This window comes from Lepus europaeus, chromosome X, assembly GCF_033115175.1.
Source record: "Lepus europaeus isolate LE1 chromosome X, mLepTim1.pri, whole genome shotgun sequence".
In the NCBI taxonomy this organism is placed as follows: domain Eukaryota; kingdom Metazoa; phylum Chordata; class Mammalia; order Lagomorpha; family Leporidae; genus Lepus; species Lepus europaeus.
The window spans coordinates 50,872,844-50,892,921 of record NC_084850.1 but is presented as its reverse complement, the minus strand read 5'-3'; the positions used below and the strand labels follow the sequence as shown (position 1 = coordinate 50,892,921).

General features: G+C 41.6%; 1 protein-coding gene across 3 annotated transcripts in view; it reads right to left on the bottom strand.

The window, feature by feature from the left end:
* TMEM164 (transmembrane protein 164) overlaps positions 1–20,078 on the bottom strand; it is a 167,903-nt gene that overhangs the window by 79,914 nt on the left and 67,911 nt on the right. For all 3 annotated transcript variants that reach the window (XM_062183751.1, XM_062183752.1, XM_062183750.1), the window contains one exon: positions 19,189–19,238. In XM_062183751.1, the coding sequence (XP_062039735.1) occupies positions 19,189–19,238 (50 nt within the window). The remainder of the gene's footprint in view (positions 1–19,188; positions 19,239–20,078) is intronic.

The following is a 20,078-nucleotide window of genomic DNA, read 5'->3' as shown; positions in this document are numbered from 1 at the left end:
ATAATGAACACCTATGGCCTACCATCCAGTTTAATAAATTTGAACATTATTGATTCAGTTAAAAGCCCTCTGTGGGAGCCAGTGCTGTGGCGCAGTGGGTTAACGCCCTGGCCTGAAGCACCAGCATCCCATATGGGCATCGGTTCGAGTCCCGGCTGCTCCACTTCCAATCCAGCTCTCTGCTATGGCCTGGGATAGCAGTAGAAGATGGCCCAAGTCCTTGGGCCCCTGCACCCACATGGGAGACCTGGAGGAAGCTCCTGGCTCCTGGCTTTGGATCGGCGCAGCTTCAGCCATTGTGGCCATCTGGGGAGTGAACCAGAGGATGGAAGACCTCTCTCTCTGTCTCTCCCTCTCTTTGTAACTCTGTCTTTAATATAAATAAAATAAAATAAATCTTTTTTTAAAAAGCCCTCTGTGTACCCTTCCTGAATACTATTCATCTCCCCCACCTCCCTCCAAAGGAAACCACTATTGTAAAGTAGTGGGCTTTGCTTCTATCCATGTTTTTTGCATGTATTTGTTACAACTGTTTGTACCCATGAAGTATGCACAGTGTTTTTGTAAAATGCATGCAATTAAAGAAAATGAATCATACTATATATGAGTGTATGTATATCCTTCTGAAAATTACATTTTTTACTTAATGAGGTTTCTAATGGTCCAGGAAGCTCTACTGTATCTGTTTTTCACTGCTGTATATTATTCTACTGCATGAATACCACAAGTTAGTAATCTGGTCATGTCGATGGACACATACTCTTTAGCCTGGCAGGTTGAGATTTACACTTGGTTATGTGCATCCTAAAAACAATACATGTATTCCTATCATCTCCAACTCCATGATCCTTCCACACTGACCTTGTTTCTGGAAGCCTTTGATCTGGGAGTGTATTTTTCTCACCTGCTATGTGAGGCCCTGCAGCACAAGTCTGTCATGTGCAGGCAATGTGATTGGGACCATGAATTTCACAACTCAGATCTGGAAGCATGACAGCTGCTGAATCTAGGTGAAGTCACACAAGTATGGAATGGGTTTCCCTGTCCACTTTTTTGCATGTTTGAAAATGTTCAGAATAAAAGTTGAAACAACAACAACAACAACAGAGGAAAAACTGGACAAGTACAACAGGAAGGCTTGGCTGGCCTTGTTTGTGGACCCAGAGATAATTTCTTGGTTGCAGCTGATGGTTTCCCACTTTCTTGTTTGGGACCAAATAGGGCCACACAACTACAAGGTTTCCAGAGCATTCTTTTTGCCAATGAAGCTCAGAAAGTTGGCAAAAGCCCCCATCTGAAAGGTCCTCAACTGAAAAAAGAGGCTACTTATCCAAAAGCACTTTTCATTCTGAAATGAATGAAAGCCATTTTCATTCCACAAGAGCCACTTTCTAACAACAAGGTTCCGAGATGGTGAAGTGCCAAGGCTTGATAATGCCATATAAGATGACTAATATTTAACAACTACTTAGTATGTGGTATGTCCATGCTAAGAGATTTACATGGATTATCTTACTTAATTGTCATGACTATTCAAGCTGGTAGTTATTATTAACAGCATTCTTTCACAAAAAGGGATCTTCAAAAAGTTCACAGAAAATGTATATTATGAAAAACTGGAGGTCACTTTCAAAAATTTGGGGCACCAAAACAAATTTATCCATTAATTTCATTTTTTCATGAACTTTTTCAAGTACCCTCCCATGACCCAGGCCACCTATGTCCCCTGCACTATTCAAAATTCCTTCAAAATATATCTATCCAATAAACCAAATGCTGAATTAACAGGGTACTGTTTAAATACAGAATGTTCATCCAAATAGTAGACTATTATGCAGCCACTAGAAAGCACAGCAAGTTAAGCTGCAGCTTGGAATGTCCACATCCCAAATCAGAGGGCCAGTTCAAGTCTTGGCAACTCCACACTTCTGACCCAGCTTCCTGCTAATGTATCTGGAAAAGCAGCAGAAGATGGCCCAAGTACTTGGGCCTCTGCACCCATGTGGTAGACCCAAAAGAAGCTCCTGGCTCCTGGCTTTGGCCTGGACCATCCCCGACCATTGAGGCCATCTGGGGAGTAAACCAGCAGATGGAACGTATCTCTCTGTCTCCATCTCTCTCTATCATTCTGCCCTTCAAATAAAGAAACTTTTTTTAAAAAGAAGTTATATTGGATATTTAACAAGATGAAACAATCATATTAAAGTATATTAACTTTGTACATATTTCAAAGTAGCCTATATAGAATAATAAGTATTTTGGGGGCCGGTGACGTGACATAGTAGGTTAAGCTTATGCCAGCAACCCATATGGGCACCAGTTTGTGTCCCAGCTGGTCCTCTTCCTGCCCAGCTCTCTGCTATGGCCTGGGAAAGTAGTAGAAGATGGTCCAAGTGCTTGTGCCCCTGAACCCATGTGGAAGACCCGGAAGAAGCTCCTGGCTCCTGGCTTCGGATCGACCCAGCTCTGGTGGTTGCAGCCATTTGGGGAATGAACCAGTGGATGGAAGACCATTCTCTCTCTCTCTCTCTCTGTAATTTTACCTCTCAAAATAAATAAGCAAAATGTTTCTAAAAAAGAATAATAATTATAATAACTATTTTATTAAAACAAAATAATAGGAGGCCAGCATTGTGGTGTAGCAAGTAAAGCCACTGCCTGAGATTCCAGCATCCCGTATGCTGCTCCAGTTCTGATCCAGCTTCCTACCAATGGCCTGGGAAACAGCTGCAGAAGATGGCCCAAGTGTTTGGGCCTTGCCACCCATGTAGGAGACCCAGATGAAGCTCTTGGCTTTTGGCTTTGGCCTGGCCCAGCCCTGGCCAATGCAGCCATTTGGAAAATGAACCAGCGGATAGAAGATCTCTGTCTCTTCCTCTCTCTCTCTCTCTTTCAAATAAATAAATCTTTAAAAATAGGCATATACAAAACAATAAAATGGACATACTTGTATACACACAGAAGATTGAGAGGAAATTATAGCAATTAATTAAGAGGAATTATCAGTTATTCTGTCTTCTTTATTGCTGTGTGTAGTGTTTAATGATTTTCCTTATAACAAGTATGAATTACTTTTATAATGAGAATGAAACATTTGTAGTTCCTCATTACCACCAACACAGCTTAGACACAGCTGGCTCAAATTTCAGCTATTACATTGCACTGCTCAGCTTTGGAGCTGCTTTTACCCAAGACGTAGCAAAGATTCCTCTCTTGATTTCTATCAGCATTAGGTGGGCTGACAAAGTAACAAGAGGTCTAAAATTCGGTCCCCATTCCTCTGCTGAGTATCTGCTGGCATGTTTCTCTGGAGGAAAAGAGTCAGCCATTTACCAGGAAATGATGCTCCTCCCAATGCATGCTTAATGTAGAGCTGCCCAGGAGGAAGGAGGGAAAGAAAAGCATTCACTTGTCCAGAGAGCTTCTGGGAGAACTGCAGAAGACAGCATTTGAATGTGTGCTTGTACATGTGAGGAGGCAGTGGCTACCACTTTGTATGGAAGGGGAGACCTGTGAACAGTTAGAAAGCTGGCTTGCTCTTTCAAGCATTGGAAAAAGAATACAATGGACACAAGGTAGGAACCTGTCCATTAGATGGCTTCTAGGAAGGCAGACACCTGATACAATAAAAGCCATCAGTCTGCAGGAATTGCAGCTTACTTAGGTCAGGCTTTCCAGGTTCCCGGTCTCTTCCTACTTTAAATCTGCATCATTCGCATGTAGAATTTCCTCCCGTTTGCCAAGAACTGAGTCTTAATAAGGCTGCTCAGGTCAGAGACAGTCTCCTAAATACCTATTTCAGTAATGAGTCCAAAGCTGAGCCAAAACACAGCCATCTCTGAGGTGAAGGTGCCAAAAGACTGCTCCCATTTAAGAACCCATTACCCCAAACCCAGTCTCCGTTCAGAAGCCAGCAGGTTCCAGAGCAAGCAATCTGAGGCGCACTGGAGAAGGGAGGAACTCAGAAGCTAAGACCGTTCCAAGACATCAGACAAAGCACACTCAACCTGAGTCCATCTCATGACCCCGGGGCAGTCCTAGAGATCTGAGTCTCACTAGAGAAGTCACACGCCTTACAAATCTGTGAGCATAATGAATGGAATCTAGAAAAAGAGAAGGCCGTGAAGCTAATGAACTGTCACCGTATCATGTGGCCCAAAGGCCAACAGCGTATCCATCTTGCAATGCCAAGCTCACGTGTCAGGCTGCCCCGATTCCCCTCACGCATCCCCATGCTTCCCTCACCTACCTTAGCTCCTATTCAGCCACAGTCCTTGCTGCAGCCAGCAGCGCACCTCCCGCTCCCTACAGCACTGATGACATTTCATCCAATCTCCTTCAATAGCCTCTCCGGACTGAGTCAGCAGATACTCTTGCCCAGAGAATTCCACTTGCTTCACAGATCCACTCCTCCCTGCATGCACCTGAAGACAAGCCCATGCCAGCTCTCTACTGTGCCCCTTGCCGACCCAAGGCCAGGTGGGGAGAGACCTCTGCCCTTCAACCTGCACCGTTCAGTGACTCACACTGTGAGTGCACCTGCCCTTGCTGCACACTCTTGGCTAACTCAGCAGATTAGGTAGTGGCCATTCACAAAGCAGCTAAACTGGTCACAATGCAAGGGGAAACCCGAACTGTGCTTCCCTTGTCCTTTATCTCTTCCTTCAAGGGATCCCAGCTCAGAGAAGGAGACTCCCAAAAGGCCAGCCTAAGGCTTTGAGACCCTCCCTGCCTCTTATGAAACGCTTATCTAAAACATCAACCAGGACACCCAAGAACAAGCTTAAGAGGTTGCCTGTGTTTTAGAGCCCTCTGCAGTGGTGGATTCCATGGAGACTGGGAAGGGGGTATCCAGTACTTTCCACCACATGGGAACAACACCCTCACTCAGCTTGAATAACAGACCGAACAGTGAGATGGGGAACTCTGAACCAACCCATGCTGCCCAAGGCTGCTCCCAGACACACGCCTCAGCGAGGGTTGCTTCCCAGCCTCTGGCCTCACCTATCATTGCCCAGGGCAGATCTTAGCTTTCTGCTGCTTCAGAAGGGGGCGGATAATGGACCTCGAGGTGCTAACTTTTCTCCAAGAACAAAAGCATACACTGGAGACCTGTTTCCTCTGTATCAATGAGGGGACACGGTTGGAATTTAGGCTCCTTCTAGGTCTTGGTCAAGCTGAAGGCTACCAAGTGGACTCAGGCCAGTGGCTGCCCTGTTCTCTAGGGAGTCTACAGTGGTTAATAATGTAAAAGCTAGGATTTTCCAGCCTTAGGAAGAGACTGGATCACCTACAAGAAGTCTCACTGGTCACCATCTCTGCTGGAAACAAGAAGGAAGGCCTGGCTGGCTTTTGAGTTGCCTGTGACATGAACACTTTTGACAGCGGCACAGGTTTCCCAAGCCTCTACAGAAGGAGACCATCCATGCTCTGATCCTGATGTCAAAAGGTGTGCGTAGGAACTCTGTATCACATTCCCTAAGGAGTATGGCTGAAGGCGCTAGGATGAATTGCTGCTTTCTGGAACCCCCCTACTCTCTACTAAGGTATTCCTTTTAAATACTCAAGAAGTCTCTCCCAGGCCAGCATTAGAGCACAATAAGTTAAGCCACCACTTGTAATTTTCCCCCCATACCTGTCATCCTTTCTTTCAAATAAATAATCAAAAAAAAAAAAAAAGAAATATATAATTCTTCCAAACTCAGGGCCAACAAATAGGGTGTTCCTGTTTTAGGGTTTTTTTTTTTAATTTTTAGTGTAATAAAATATATATAACATAACATTTCTCATCTTAGCTGATTATAAGGCTGTAGTTCATCAGCATTAAGCACACTGGAATTTTTGTATAACCATCACCAATGTCCACCGCCAGGACTTTTTCATCTAGTCTTCATGTTTATGTAAAAGTTTCACCGGACCATAGCCACACTCATTCACTAGCATGATTCTATGCTGCTTTCACACTACAACTGTGGGTATGTAGGCAAAACACAATCATATGGCCTGCAGGGTTTAAAATGTTTACTCTCTGGGCCTTTACAGAATAAAAGGTTGCTGACCTCTGCTCTAAATGAAAATACACACTGCAGTTCTAGTTTAACATAGCATTTCTCTGGCAGGCAACTTCCCACTGAAAAACACAAAAAGAAAATGCCCCAAAACACTGAAACCTAGACTAATGGTCATCCTATTATCAGAATCTGGGAGAAATCTGCATTAACAATAAGGTTGATACTGAAATGAGAAAAACACACTATGTGACCAATTCATGCAGCAGACCCTAGAAACCAAAAAGAAGATAGGAAGACTGAGGTCTTCCACCACAGTGAGCCTTAAGGCTTAGAAGCTGAGAGCCAATCTACCGATCAGCTGTCTGAACAGCCTTCCCTCCATACAGGGATACTGCTTCTAGGGGAAATCAACCCTCCCCACCCACCCCCCCGCCGCAAGACATATCTACATCCATTTGGGGACTCCAACTCCCCAAAATCAAAAGGGCAGGGAGGTAGCAGGCATTGTGGTACAGCAGATTAAGCCACTGCTTGGCATGCTTGCATCCCACATGGGAATGCCAGTTTGTGCCCTGGCTACACTGCTTCTGATTCAGCTCCCTGATACTGCATCCTGCAAGACAGCAGGTGACACCTCAAGTACTTGGACCCTGCCACCCCCATGGGAGACCTGGATTGAATTCTGGGTTCCTGGCTTCAGCCTGGTCGAGCTCTGTATTGCCAGAATTTGGGGAATGAACCAGTAGATGGAGGATATCACTCCTTCTCTGTTTCTATTTGCCTCTCTCTCTCTCTCTCTCTCCTGCACTCACTTTGCCTTTGAAGTAGATGAAAATAAATACCAACAAAAGGCAGAGGTCATAGAATTGGTACTCGCACACTATGTATTTGGAGTAGGAGTCTTCACAAGTAAAACTCAGGCAGTAATGTATGTGAGAGGCTGTAGTTTTTCACATACTGTATCAGTTCAGAGTATGCAAGGGCTTAGTAGCAGGTGTAGACTGTTCCATGTCAGTCTAGCAGAACCCACCGGGTACATGGTCAGTAGACACTGGGAAATGAACTAGAGGCTTTGTGCATCAACCTGCCCACCAGCAGTAGAGCTGACCAGTGGTTCTAACCAACACCAAAGAAGACAGGAGAATAATCAAAGGCAACCTACACAGCTTATCCTTGATGAATACCAGATCCTCCTTTGAATATGCATAAATACACAAAAAAACCCCACATGGTTCCTATGAAAACTTCTGGCAGCACAAAGGAAACACATATCACAATCTGAAAATGTGGAGGAAGCACAAATGTCTGAATTTAGAGTATGGATCAGAAGAGTTTACAAAACCATATGCTTCCTCAAAAGAATACAAAAAAACACAGACTCTATGAAACAGGTATAGATATCTACTAGAATAAAACATACTGAAAGGAAGAAAAGACAACAAGGGAGAAAAGAGAACTCAGCAATCCAAAAAGAATAATAGAGAAATTAATATTGTAACAGTAAAATTGAAGTTCACATTAGAGATGGCAAAGAGCAAAATCAATCAAATTCATAGATTGGATAGTCTCAATCTGAGTTTCTCCCAACTCCTCGAAAGTAATGAAAAAGTTAAATTTCAAAATCTAACAAAGGTTTATATTAGGAAATCTATTACTATAACACACTAAATGGGAATGTCAAAGGACAAAACACAAATGAACCACATAATAGGTTCCCAGACAGCATTAACTAAATTCAACATTCTTGATTTCTTTTTTCTTTTTCAAGATTTATTTATTTAGCCATTTGAAAGAGTTACACAGAGAGAAGAGAGGCAAAGAGAGAGAGAGAGGTCTTCCATCCGAAGGTTCACTCCCCAATTGGCCACAACGGCTGGCGCTGCGCCGATCCGAAGCCAGGAGCCAGGAGCTTCCTCTGGGTCTCCCACACACGGGTGCAGGGGCCCAAGGACTTGGGTCATCTTCTACTGCTTTCCCAGGCCATAGCAGAGAGCTGGACTGGAAGTGGAGCAGCCGGGTCTCGAACCGGCGCCCATATGGGATGCCGGCGCTTCAGGCCAGGGCATTAACCTACTGCGCCACAGCGCCTGCCCCCATTCTTGATTTCTTTAAGGACTTCAGAAGTCAAGAATGACCTAGTTCCTTAACATTATAAAGACCATCTATGGGCCCGCATTGTAGCATAGTGAGCTAAACAGCTGTCTGCTATGCCTACACCCCATATGGTCACAGGTTCCAGTCCAGGATACTCCACTTCCAATCCAACTCCCTGCTAATGCACCTGAGAAAGCAGTGGGAGTCCCTGGGCCCCTGCACCTATGTGGGAGACCTGGAAGAAGCTCCTGGCTCCTGGCTTCAGCATGGCCCAGCCCAGCCCATTGCAGCCATTTGGGGGAGTGAACCAGCAGATGGAAGCTCTCTCTCTGTAACTCGTTCAAATAAATAAATAAATCTTTAAAAAAGCAACATCTAACCTAAACTGACAGCTACCAACAGAGTCAACTGATGTAAAACACTGGAAACATGCAATCAGAAGCAAGATAAGGATTCCCGCCAGGACCACTATTATTTAACCTTGTTCCAGAAGTGCTAGCCAATATAAGCAGGTTTGGAACAAACAAAAAAGTTTTGTTCTTTAAAAGGAAATAAATTATCATATCTTAATATGATTAAGTTGATAATATTTATTTCCAAAATAATCCAAGGGAGGCAACGGAAAAACTATTAGAAATAAGAGTTAAGGGGCCAGCGCTGTGGTGCAGTTTGGTTAAAGCCCTGGCCGGAAGCGCCGGCATCCCATATGGGCATCGGTTCGAGTCCCATTTGCTCCTCGTCCAATCCAGCTCTCTGCTATGGCCCGGGAAAGCAGTAGAAGATGGCCCAAGTGCTTAGGTCCCTGCACCCACATGGGAGACCCGGAAGAAGCTCCTGGCTCCTGGCTTTGGATCAGCGCAGCTCTGGCCATTGCGGCTACCTGGGAAGTGAATCAGTGGATGGAAGACCTCTTTCTCTGTCTGCCTCTCTCTGTAACTCTGTCTTGCAGATAAATAAAATAAATCTTAAAAAAAAAGAAATAAGAGTTAAGCATAGTGGCCAAATACAAAATAAACATAAATATTGAAATTGTTCCTATGTACCATTTATTGCTAGTTTGAAAATATAATTAACAAATATTATAAACTACAAACTGTAGTTGTACATTGATGAAATGCATGGGATACACACAAATACATGTGTACATATGAGTAACACAAAAGAAAACATGAGTAAAATAGGATGTATATCATGTGTTTCCTAGATGAAAAGATTCAATGTTGTTATAGTGCCAATGAAATTTTAGATATAAAATAATCCCAATTAAAATCTCAACAGAATTTTGGAAAGAATTTGGAAAAACTATTTCAAGTCCATTTGGAAGAAAAACTTATGGTTCATACTATCTAAGAAAAACGTGTGGGTAAAGTAGCCAGGAAGATGGCAAAGAGAAATCTGGTCTACCAGCTGTTGCAAATACAAGAGTATGAAACGGGTGGAAAACTAAAGAGAGATCAATGTAATGCTACATATAACAAGCTCCCAAATTAAATCCCAGCACACAGAGGAATTTACTTATGGGAGCCAGTGTTGTGGCATAGCAGGTAAAGTCATTGCCTGCAACACCAGCATCCCATACGGGCACTGACTCAAGTTCCGGTTCCTCCTCTTCTGATACAGCACCCTGTCAATGCACCTGGGAAAGCAGGAGAAGATGGCCTATGTCCATTGGTCCCTGTCACCCACGTGGGAAACCCAGAACAAGCTCGCAGCTCCTGGCTTCAGTCTGGCCCAGCCCTGGCCATTGCAGCTATTTGGGGAGCAAACCAGTGGAGGAAGATCTCTGTCTCTCTCTCTCTCTGTAACTCTGCCTTTCAAGTGAATAAGTATTTTTAAATTTTACTTATGATAACGTATAATAGCAACAGTTTTAGGGAAATAATTAAATCCTTGGGGCTAAAAACATTTCAGATTCTGGTGCTTTTAAGATATAGGGATAATTGTACAGACTTTATCAATTAAGCCTCCCTAATCCGAAAACCCAAGATCCAGTATGCCCTAAAATTTGAATCTTTTACTCCTTTGAGTCAATGCCCAGAGAGTTTCAGATTTTAGAGTATTTTGAATGTTGAGTTCTTGGATTAGGGATGCTCAGCCTGTATTCAGAAAATGAATTTTAGATGGACAAGTTACATATTTTAAAAACTATTTGTCTATCTAATCTTAGAATGGACAAAGTCTTTTAAGCATAATAGGACTGGAAGAAACTACCAAGGTCTGAAGGGAGTTTGGAAATCACTTGATTTGACAAAAAAAAAATAAAGTAAAACAAAGTTACATTAAAAGCATCATACTGTTAATGTACTGTATACTTTTATATTTTTTTAAAGATTTATTTATTTATTTGAAAGGCAGAGTTACACAGACAGAGGAGGGGCAGAGAGAGACAGAGGTCTTCCATTCGCTGGTTCATTCCCCAATTGGCCGCAACGGTCAGAACTGCACCGATCTAAAGCCAGGAACCAGGAGCTTCCTCCAGGTCTCCCACACGGGTGCAGGGCCCAAGGACTTGGGCCATCTTCTACTGCTTTCCCAGGCCACAGCAGAGAGCTGGATTGGAAGAGGAGTGGCCGGGACTCGAACCGGCGCCCATATGGGATGTCAGCACTTCAGGCCAGGGTGTTAACCCACTGTGCCACAGCATGGGCTCCATACTTTTCTGTTTTTAATAAAACCTACAAAATAGGATTTTGATTATAAAGGAATGTTAAATGTTTGAAGAGATAGATGTAGTTGCCTTGATATGGTATTATCTCTCTATTATCTCTCTATGCATTTTTCAAAACATTAGATGGTACCACATAAATATGTACAATTCATATGTGTCTGTTAAAAGTGACTAATACAAAGTTAGAAGGCAATCTGGGGAAAACATTTACTGGAAAGGAGATTAAGGATTAATACTCTTTATATAAGTAAAATTCATACAAATCAACAAGAGTAATCTACCTATATAAAACCTGAGCCCAGAACATGAATGGACAATCCACAGAACAAAATGTATAAATGGGTAACAAATAGAGGAGTAGTAAGCATAATATGTAGGTAATCGAAATTTTATATAATAAAATTTTGAAAGAAAGTAAGAAACTGAGGAAAGTGGCAAGAAGAAAAGGAAAGTCACAAGTGAGATTCGAAGAGAAGACGGGACATCCTGGCTATACTACAATACAGGGCTCTTTCCTCTCCCTTAGGATTTTCAGAAGATAATAATTTATGCTAACAACCAGCTTGGTTTGGGGTGAGGGAGGCACTGTAGTGTAGCGGGATAAGCCACCGCCTGCAAAACTGGCATTCCACACGGGTGCCAGTTTGAATCTCAGCTACCCCACTTCCAATCCAGCTCTCTGCTGTGGCCTGGGAAAGCAGTGGAAGATGGCCCAAGTCCTTGGGCCCCTGCACCCGTGTGGGAGACCTGGAAGAAGCTCCTGGCTCCTGGCTTTAGATCAGCCCAGCTCTGGCCGTTGCGGCCATCTGGGGAGTGAAACAGCAGATGGAAGATTCATTCTCTCTCTCTCTCTCTCTCTCTCTCTCTCTCTCTCTCTCTCTCTCTTTCATTAGCTCTTTTTCCTCCCCCCCCCCCTTCTCTCATTTGGAGAGTGAACAAAAGAGAAAAGTTTGCTTGCTCGCTTGCTCGCTCGCTCGCTCGCTCTCCCCCACTTCAAATCAAATGAAAATACAGTACATGTAAAACTTCTTTTAAGAGTAACATGCCCCAGGTTGTGGGTCACCAGGTGGTGGGTCAGGTAGAAATTGCTCTCAATTTTAGCTCCAGGTTTTGGGTGCATGCTCTCAGCTTAGACAGCCTTTCCAGAAGCAGGCTACAGCAGCAGAACTTAGCAAGTCACATGTGACCTGAGGTCACATAAATGAAGCACTCTGAGACCCAGCCAGAACACTAGGGAACCATCATTGCCTCTTGTCAAGTGTACCATGGGAACCCCATGGAGAATCATGCCCCTTCCCCACTCCCAAAGAAAACTGCCAGCCCTTACTCAGCTTGGGCACACAGCCCACTGCTTGCACTGCACCCCTTTCCTGCAGTGACTGGGCATGGTTCCATGAAGACAAATCCACACATGGCTGGTACAGCAAAGGACAACTAGAGAAAGCAAGAGACAGGTAGACAGTGCAGGTCAATGAGCCCACAGGACATACTGGCATAAATACCAAGCAGTGCCCAAACTTTTACTTATTTATTTTCATTTTATTTGAAAGGCAGAGAGATAGGGATAGAGAAACAGAAAAAGATCTTCCACCTGCTGGTTCATTCTACAAATGCTTGCAATAGCCAGGGTTGGCCTTGGTCAAACCTAGGAGCCTAGAACTCAATCCAGGTGTTTCACATGGGTGGCAAGGGCCTAACTACTCTAGACATCACCTGCTGCTTCTTGAGAAACAGCACATATTAGCAGGAGCTGGAATTGGAAGCAGTCAAGATTCAAACCCAGGTACTCCAATATGGCATATGAGCATCTTAACCACTTTGCCAAGTCCCTGCCACTAGGGAATTTTAAATAAGGTGCTTTCAAACTTCATCCTGTAAATAATAATAGAAAATATGCACTTCAGCATCATAAGGTGGTGATTAACAGCACGAGCTCTGCTGTCAGAGACACTGGCTCAAATCCCATCTCTACCACATACACGTAAGCCACGTAAGCCACGTAAATGTTCTAAACCTGTTTTATTGATCTGAGGATACTAGTAGTACTTCCCACACACCTTTGTTGGAAGGATTAAATGAGATAATCCATGTAATAAAAGTGTTTGCCACTGTGACTAGGTGCACAGTGAACCTGTCTATGAGCATTACCAGGCAAAGGAAGAATAGGAATCTTGACAGCCACTATGTAACTTTAGTCAAGTTAGTTAATATTTTTGGCCCCCCATTTGTCTTCTTGGTATTGTGGACAATGTATTCCCTAGCTGACAGCATTAAGGGTAAGATGAGATAATTTAAGACAAAGTACTTTGAAAACAGTAAAGAGCTATACTAATGTAAGGTGGAGCTATTATTGAGAGCTCTCTAGTTTCTAAAATATTGGTGTTTAACTGCACACTGCACATAGTATTTATATACAATGGAATAAAATGCACCCACTAAAAGTGCTTATGTATCAAAAAATCTTGATTGAATCTCCAGGGAATGATGCTAACTGATTTTTTTTAAGAAGTCAATCCAAACATGATATGTTGCATGACTTCATTTTTTATAACATTTTTGATATGCCAAAATGATAGAGATGAAGAACAGATTAGTGGTTGCCATGCGCCAAGGATGGGGGACAGGTAGGAAAGTAGCAGGTAAGGCTGTAAAAGTGGACAAGCAAAGACCCTCATGGAGACAGAACTGTCCTGCTACATCCGACTGCATTGATATCAATATCCTGGTTGTGTTAGCATCCTGAAGTTTTGCAACACATTACTGTTGGACGAGACTACATAAAGGGTATGTGAGATTTCTTGTATTTTTTCTTATAACTACATCTATATTATCATATTACATTTAACATATAACTACGTCAAAATATAAAGTTTAATTAAAAGTGATGAGGGTGAAGAGTTTATAATAAAGGGGAGCAAGCGACTTATAAAATCATGAAGTGAGCAGAGAAGAATAGAAAATTATGATTAGGTGTCAGTGCTGTGGCGTAGCGAGTAAAGCCACTGCCTACAGTACCAGCATCCCATGTGGATGCCAGTTCGAGTCCTGGCTGTTCCACTTCCGATCCAGCTCCCTGTTAATGGCCTGGGAAAGCAGTAGAAGATGACCCAAGTCTTTGGGCCCCTGTACCCACGTGGGAGACCCAGAAGAAGCTCCTGGCTCCTGGCTTCAGATCAGCACAGCTCTGTCTGTTGCAGCCAATTGGGGAGGAAATCAGCAGATGGAAGACTCTCTCTCTCTCTCTCTCACTCCCCCCACCCTCCCCACCTCTCTGTAACTCTGCCTTGCAAATAAATAAATAAATATTTTAAAAAAGAAAGAAAATTATGATTAAAGAAGACATAAAGTAAAGGAATAAATACTTATCTTGCAAGATTAGAAAAAAAAAACAAGAGGGAATCAATAAAGATAAAATCTAAAAATTAAAAGAAAAAGCAAACAATTCAAATAAGGTAAAAAGGATAAATAAACCCAAAATCTAATTATATGAAGACATCAAAAAATAAAGTACTTAAAAACCTAGTTAAAACATAAGGGAATATGAAAACAGATTGAGTTGAAGAAGAAAAAGATAACTACAGATGAGAAGATATTTTTAAGATTATAAAGTAAGAGGATACGCTAAGCTCAACTAAATGTATGGCAACACATTTGAAAGCTTAGAAGAAACAGGTAATTTTCCAGCAAAAGAAAAAGGATAAAGATTGATCAAAAAAGAATTGAATAGGTCGATTACCACAGAAGACACTGGAAAAATATAATTAAGGGTCTACCCGCTGAAAAAGGCATCATGACCAGATGGGCTTCACAGCTGAGTTTTATCTGACTTTTAAAGAACACATAATTTCTCAGGGTAATTAAAATATTCCATGCCAGAGAAACAGAAGGAATATCCTGCAGTACATTTCACATAGCCACCACAACTTTAATCCTTAAACCTGATGAAAACAGTATTTTAAAAAATGATTCCTATCTCACTCGTGAAACAAGGTTGTAAACAAAATACTGATGAAATAAATTAATCAATCAAAACAACATTATAGCATGATTGGCATCCTTATTTCGGTAACGTTAGGAGTATTTTAAAACCATAAGATTCATAAACATAATTTTTCAGCAACAAAAATGTAAATAAAAAACCATTTGATCCATGGATATTGAAAAAAACATTTGATAATATACTGCAAACATTCCCCCTTTAAAAATCTTTCAGTGAATACAGATTTAAATATAACAGATTATTTACCCAACACCAACGGCAAGTGTGGAGGAACACAGAAAACATTCTCATTTCCAATCAGGTTTAGGCAGAGAAGCCCACCAGCACCATATTTACTTAACCCTCTGAGTTTCTAGCAAATGCAACAAGACAATGAGGTGACCACTAGAAAGAGACAAACCTAAATAAAATTTTGCAGAACTAATGAGAGAATTTGGTAAGATGGATACAAGATAAATATCTGAAAAATCAATACCACTTTTCTATTTCTAGCAAGAATCATTTAGGAATGGAAACAGGAAAATAGTCCAGTCATAGCAGCAACAAAAATGTTAGTTCTTGAGAAATGAATGCACCAAGAGAAGCATGGGCTAGATAAGAAAAGGATACATCTAATGGGAATATGTAAAAGAAGATCTGCACAGGAAAGAAAACACAATTTCTTAGGTAAAAAGAAAATTAAAATAAAAACCACATGTAATTCTAATGAGAATCTCAGTAGGGTTCGAGTGAAGAGCAAGTAAAATGATCTTAAAATGTGCATTTAGGAGAATGTGCCAAAGAACAGCCAAGAAAATTTTTGAAACACTAATGTAATCAAAATCAATATGATTTTGGTACACAGAAACAGATGACACAGAATTGAGAATCCATAAATAGATCCTAGTATATAAAACATCTGACAGCTGACAAAGCTGCTACTCCACTGACTGTGGAAAAAGTAGGTATTATTTAATATATTATTCTAGTCCAACTGGCCATCCATCTTTAAAAAAACAAACTTAATCTGCAAGGAAGAATGCATATTTGGATATTTAAAATAACAATTATATGGATATATATCAACAACAGAATCAACGCCTGAGACCTACATTCAGCTACGTCTTGAAACACTGGCAATTCCATATCAGAGTGCTGGTTTGAGCCCCAGCTGCTCCCCTGCTGACAGAGCTCCCTGAAAATGCACCTGGGAGAACAGCAGATGGCCCAAGTGTTTGGTCTCTGCACCCATGTGGGAGACCAGAAGAAGCTCCTAACTCCTGGCTCCTGGCTTCAAATAGGCCCAGCTCGAGCCATTGGGACCCCTCTCTCTCTCATTCTCTCTCTGTCACTCTGCCTTTCAAATCAATAAATAAATCTTTAAAAAAAAATCAATGTAGGGGCCAGTGCTGTGGCATAGTGTGTAAAGCTGCTGCCTGCAGTGCCAGCATCCCATATGGGCTCAGGTTCAAGTCCCAGCTGCTCCACTTCCGATCCAGCTCTCTGCTACAGCCTGAAAAAGCAGTGGAAGATGGCCCAAGTCCTTGGGCCCCTGCACTCGCGGGGAGACCCGTAAGAAGTTCCTGGCTCCTGGCTTCAGATCAGCCCAGTTCCAGCTGTTGTGGCCATTTGGGGAGTAAACCAGTGGATGGAAGACCCCTTATCTCTCTCTGCCTCTGTAACTTTACCTTTCAAATAAATAAATAAATATCTTTAAAAAATCAATGCAGGGGCTAGTGTTGCAGTGTTGTGGGTAAAGCTGCCACCCATGACACTGGCTTCCCATATGGGCACCTGGGGGTTGAACCAGTGGATAGAAGCTCTCTGTCTCTGTCTCTGTCTCTCTCTAACTCCTTCAAATAAAATAAATCTTTTAAAAAAAAAGTCTACAAATTCGGGAAAGATATCTGCAACAAAGATGATAGGCAAAGGAACAATATCTAAAACACGCAAAGAGGTATTATAAACTACAAAAAGTGCAAACAAATCATAGAAAAATGAGAAGAGGATTATGAATAGATAATTCAAAAGAAATAAATTTAATTGGACAAAAATGAGATAATAGTGAAATTCACTAATAGCCAAGTAACTACATTCATTAGGTTGTCAAACTGTAAAAGAATTATAATACCTACTGCTGGGAGGAATATGAAGAGAAAATAATCTCATATATTACATGCAAAAGTGAAATATAACAGCCTCTTTTTTCCTTTTTTTTAAGATTTATTTATTTATTTGAAAGGCAGAGTTAGAGAGGCAGAAGCAGACAGAGAGAGAGGTCTTCCATCCACTGGTTCACTCCCCAAATGGCCACAATGGCTGGAGCTGTGCCAATCCGAAGCCAGGAGGCAGGAGCTTCCTCCAGATCTCCCATGTGACTGCATGCGCCCAAGGACTTGGGCCATCTTCTACTGCTTTCCCAGGTCATAGCAGAGAGCTGGATCGGAAATGGAGCAGCTGGGACTCGAACTGGCGCCCATATGGGATGCCAGTGCTGCAGCCCGCTGCGCCACAGAGCCGGTCCCTAATAGCCTCTTCCTGTAAATCAGTTCAGTAAGATCTGCTAACATAAATATATGTTTAAAGATTCATATATATCTATCTACAGCTATCCATCAAATTATTTATACATCAGTATCTTTACATCTTTATATTTACATAAATGTATTAAATTGAAAGCAACAGTGTATAAAGGCATATGCACAATGATGTTTACTTCAGCACTGACTGCAGCAGAAATCTGAAAGGGAAGTAAATGTTCATTAATAGGGGAAAGGATGAATAAGTTATTTTGCAGAATAAGAGCTATACCAATAGGTCTTGATAAATTTCCACAAGATGTTTTGAGTGTAAAAAAAGCAAGATATAATAAAGTATATATGACTATATTTTTGTAAAAAAAAAGTGAACAAAATCGTGTGTGTGTGTGTGTGTGTGTTTAAGCATGAACCTACATAAACAGAAAAAAAAAATAGAGAAGATTTGGAAGGTTTACAACCTGGTTGAGTAACATGCATGGATGGTATAGAAAGTTAGGGCTAGGAGCCAAACAAGAAAAGAAAAAAACAAAAACAAAGGAGCAGTATTAAAAAATCCAGAGAAAGGAAAAAAGACAAAAAATAAACTAAGCCATCATATTTATATAATTATACCTGTGTATAAACATATAAATGAATAAAATTTAGAGAAGATACAGTAAAAACCTCAATATATAATAAGATATCTCTTTATTAAAAAAGGAAAGGCAATAACCAAAATTATCTCTTGGGGTAGTATGAAAGGTGATGTTTATTTTCTGCTTTATGTGTCTCTCTATTTTCTATAATGCAAATTGCTACTTTTATAATAATGAAATAGAACCAATAAATGTTACTTTAAAAACATTAAACTGAATAATTGAGCTCATTTTGGAAAATCAAGGGAGGTAAATAGGGTTAAATACCCCTTTCCCTTAGGAGCTGTCCAAGTAAGAAACATGAAATCAGGATCTATTGCCCCTTAGCCAGCACAGTTACTCACCTAAGGCAAGAGACTAAGTGGCTATTTCACAGAGCTATTTGAAGCAGCAAATGGAATATCCGCTCCCTCCCTTTCCTAACACTTTAATGAATTAAGTAAATCAGAAAGCCATTTACACCACTCTCAATTATCCAAGGATCTGCTGGGCTCTTTACTTCCTGCTCCCTCCCTCTGGCTTGCGGCCATGTCACTGCTCAGAAACAGTTCTAAAATGGGGGCCAGGGAAAGGGGAAAGAGATGGAATTAATTCAGTCGATTCAGCCTCTCATTAGCAACTCCAATAAAAGGTTTGATAAGTGAGATGGTCACAACTCATGGTTCAAACGAGGGTTCTGGGACTCATGTTAATTTCATTTAAGTAAACTTGCCTTCACAGAAGCACAATTTGCTTGCTGTATACTTTAATGGATTTGAAGCTTGCTATTTTTAAGAAAGTCAGAACTTGTAATAAGGTGATATTTTTCTCTCCTCACTTTAATTTGCACTTGGAGAAAAAACTCATACAAACACAAGCACCACACCCTTCAGTGTGGAGAACTGAATCCTCAGTGGAACAGCAGGGTCCCAGTGCAAAGTCTGTGGAGAGGAGGGAAGCTGCCTTTCACTGGCACGCTCTCAAGAGAGATGTTAGGAGGCACCAACTGTGCAAGGGAGCATGCCCTGGCCATGCAATCACCACCACCGTGATGACTGGCCAAACAGCATTTGTCACAGCTTGACAACGTCACTGTTTCACTGGGTATCTCATAGACTGCTGTCCCTAGGGGAAGCCCAGAGACAAAGCAGTATAAGCCCAAGATGCTTATTTCATATCAATGCGCTTATCATCATGTTATCAAACTGACAAAAACAGTGTCAATAAATAACAGTGGCAATAGGAGAACAAAGATCAAAACAAAAAAGCAATTTTCTCTTACTTGAAGACAACGATAGCTCCGGGACATGGAGGACAGGCCAAAAGAAAGATCTGCAATTGAAGAAGAAATAAGAATGGTTAGCAAGAGAAATGCTGGACATAGACTACATTATGTGAACACCAACAACAACAAAATAACCAGAACTCTAGCACAACTGTAATATAAAACATTAGAGGCAAGCAAGTGGTTTTCCAAAGTACATGTTTGTTTTTGCACATGCATGCATGCGTGTGTGTCTATGTGTGCGTGTGTGAGACAAAGAGACAGAAGCAGAGACAAAGAGAGAATGCTAACACTCACGTTTCCAACGCCTCAGCTTCAGTAAGACACAAGTAGCCAGTCTTAGAAGCTTTGAACCCAGGGCAGGTAAAAACAGATTCTGAGCACAGAACATGCACACACACATGCCATCTGGTTTGCCTCCCATGGGGGAAGGTGGCTTAATCAATACCCAGCATTGCCAAATTTAGCAAATAAAAACACAGGATGCCAGCTAAATTCAAATTCCAGATAAAAATGAATTATGCTTTAGTATACACACATCCTAGATATCACATGAAACATACTTACACTAAAACAGCATTCATTTTCTGAAAATCGAATTTAACTGGGCATCCTATATTTTATCTGGCAACCCTACCAAACTGCCACTCCCAGGCTCCAAATCTTCCTTTAGAGTCTTTTGTTTGTAAGCATGCCTAGGTGGTCTTACTCTTCCATTCTCCTCCCAGGTCAAATGAAACAAAAAGATCCTTGTCCTTCTAAGAGACAAATCAGTTCCTTGCTATTTGATGTGACCTAGATCTGGGTTACAGCCTTGAACAGCTGCAGCAGTGGCAGTGTGCCCTTTATCCGTGTAGTGGTTCTCAACCATCCATCCAGAAAAATCC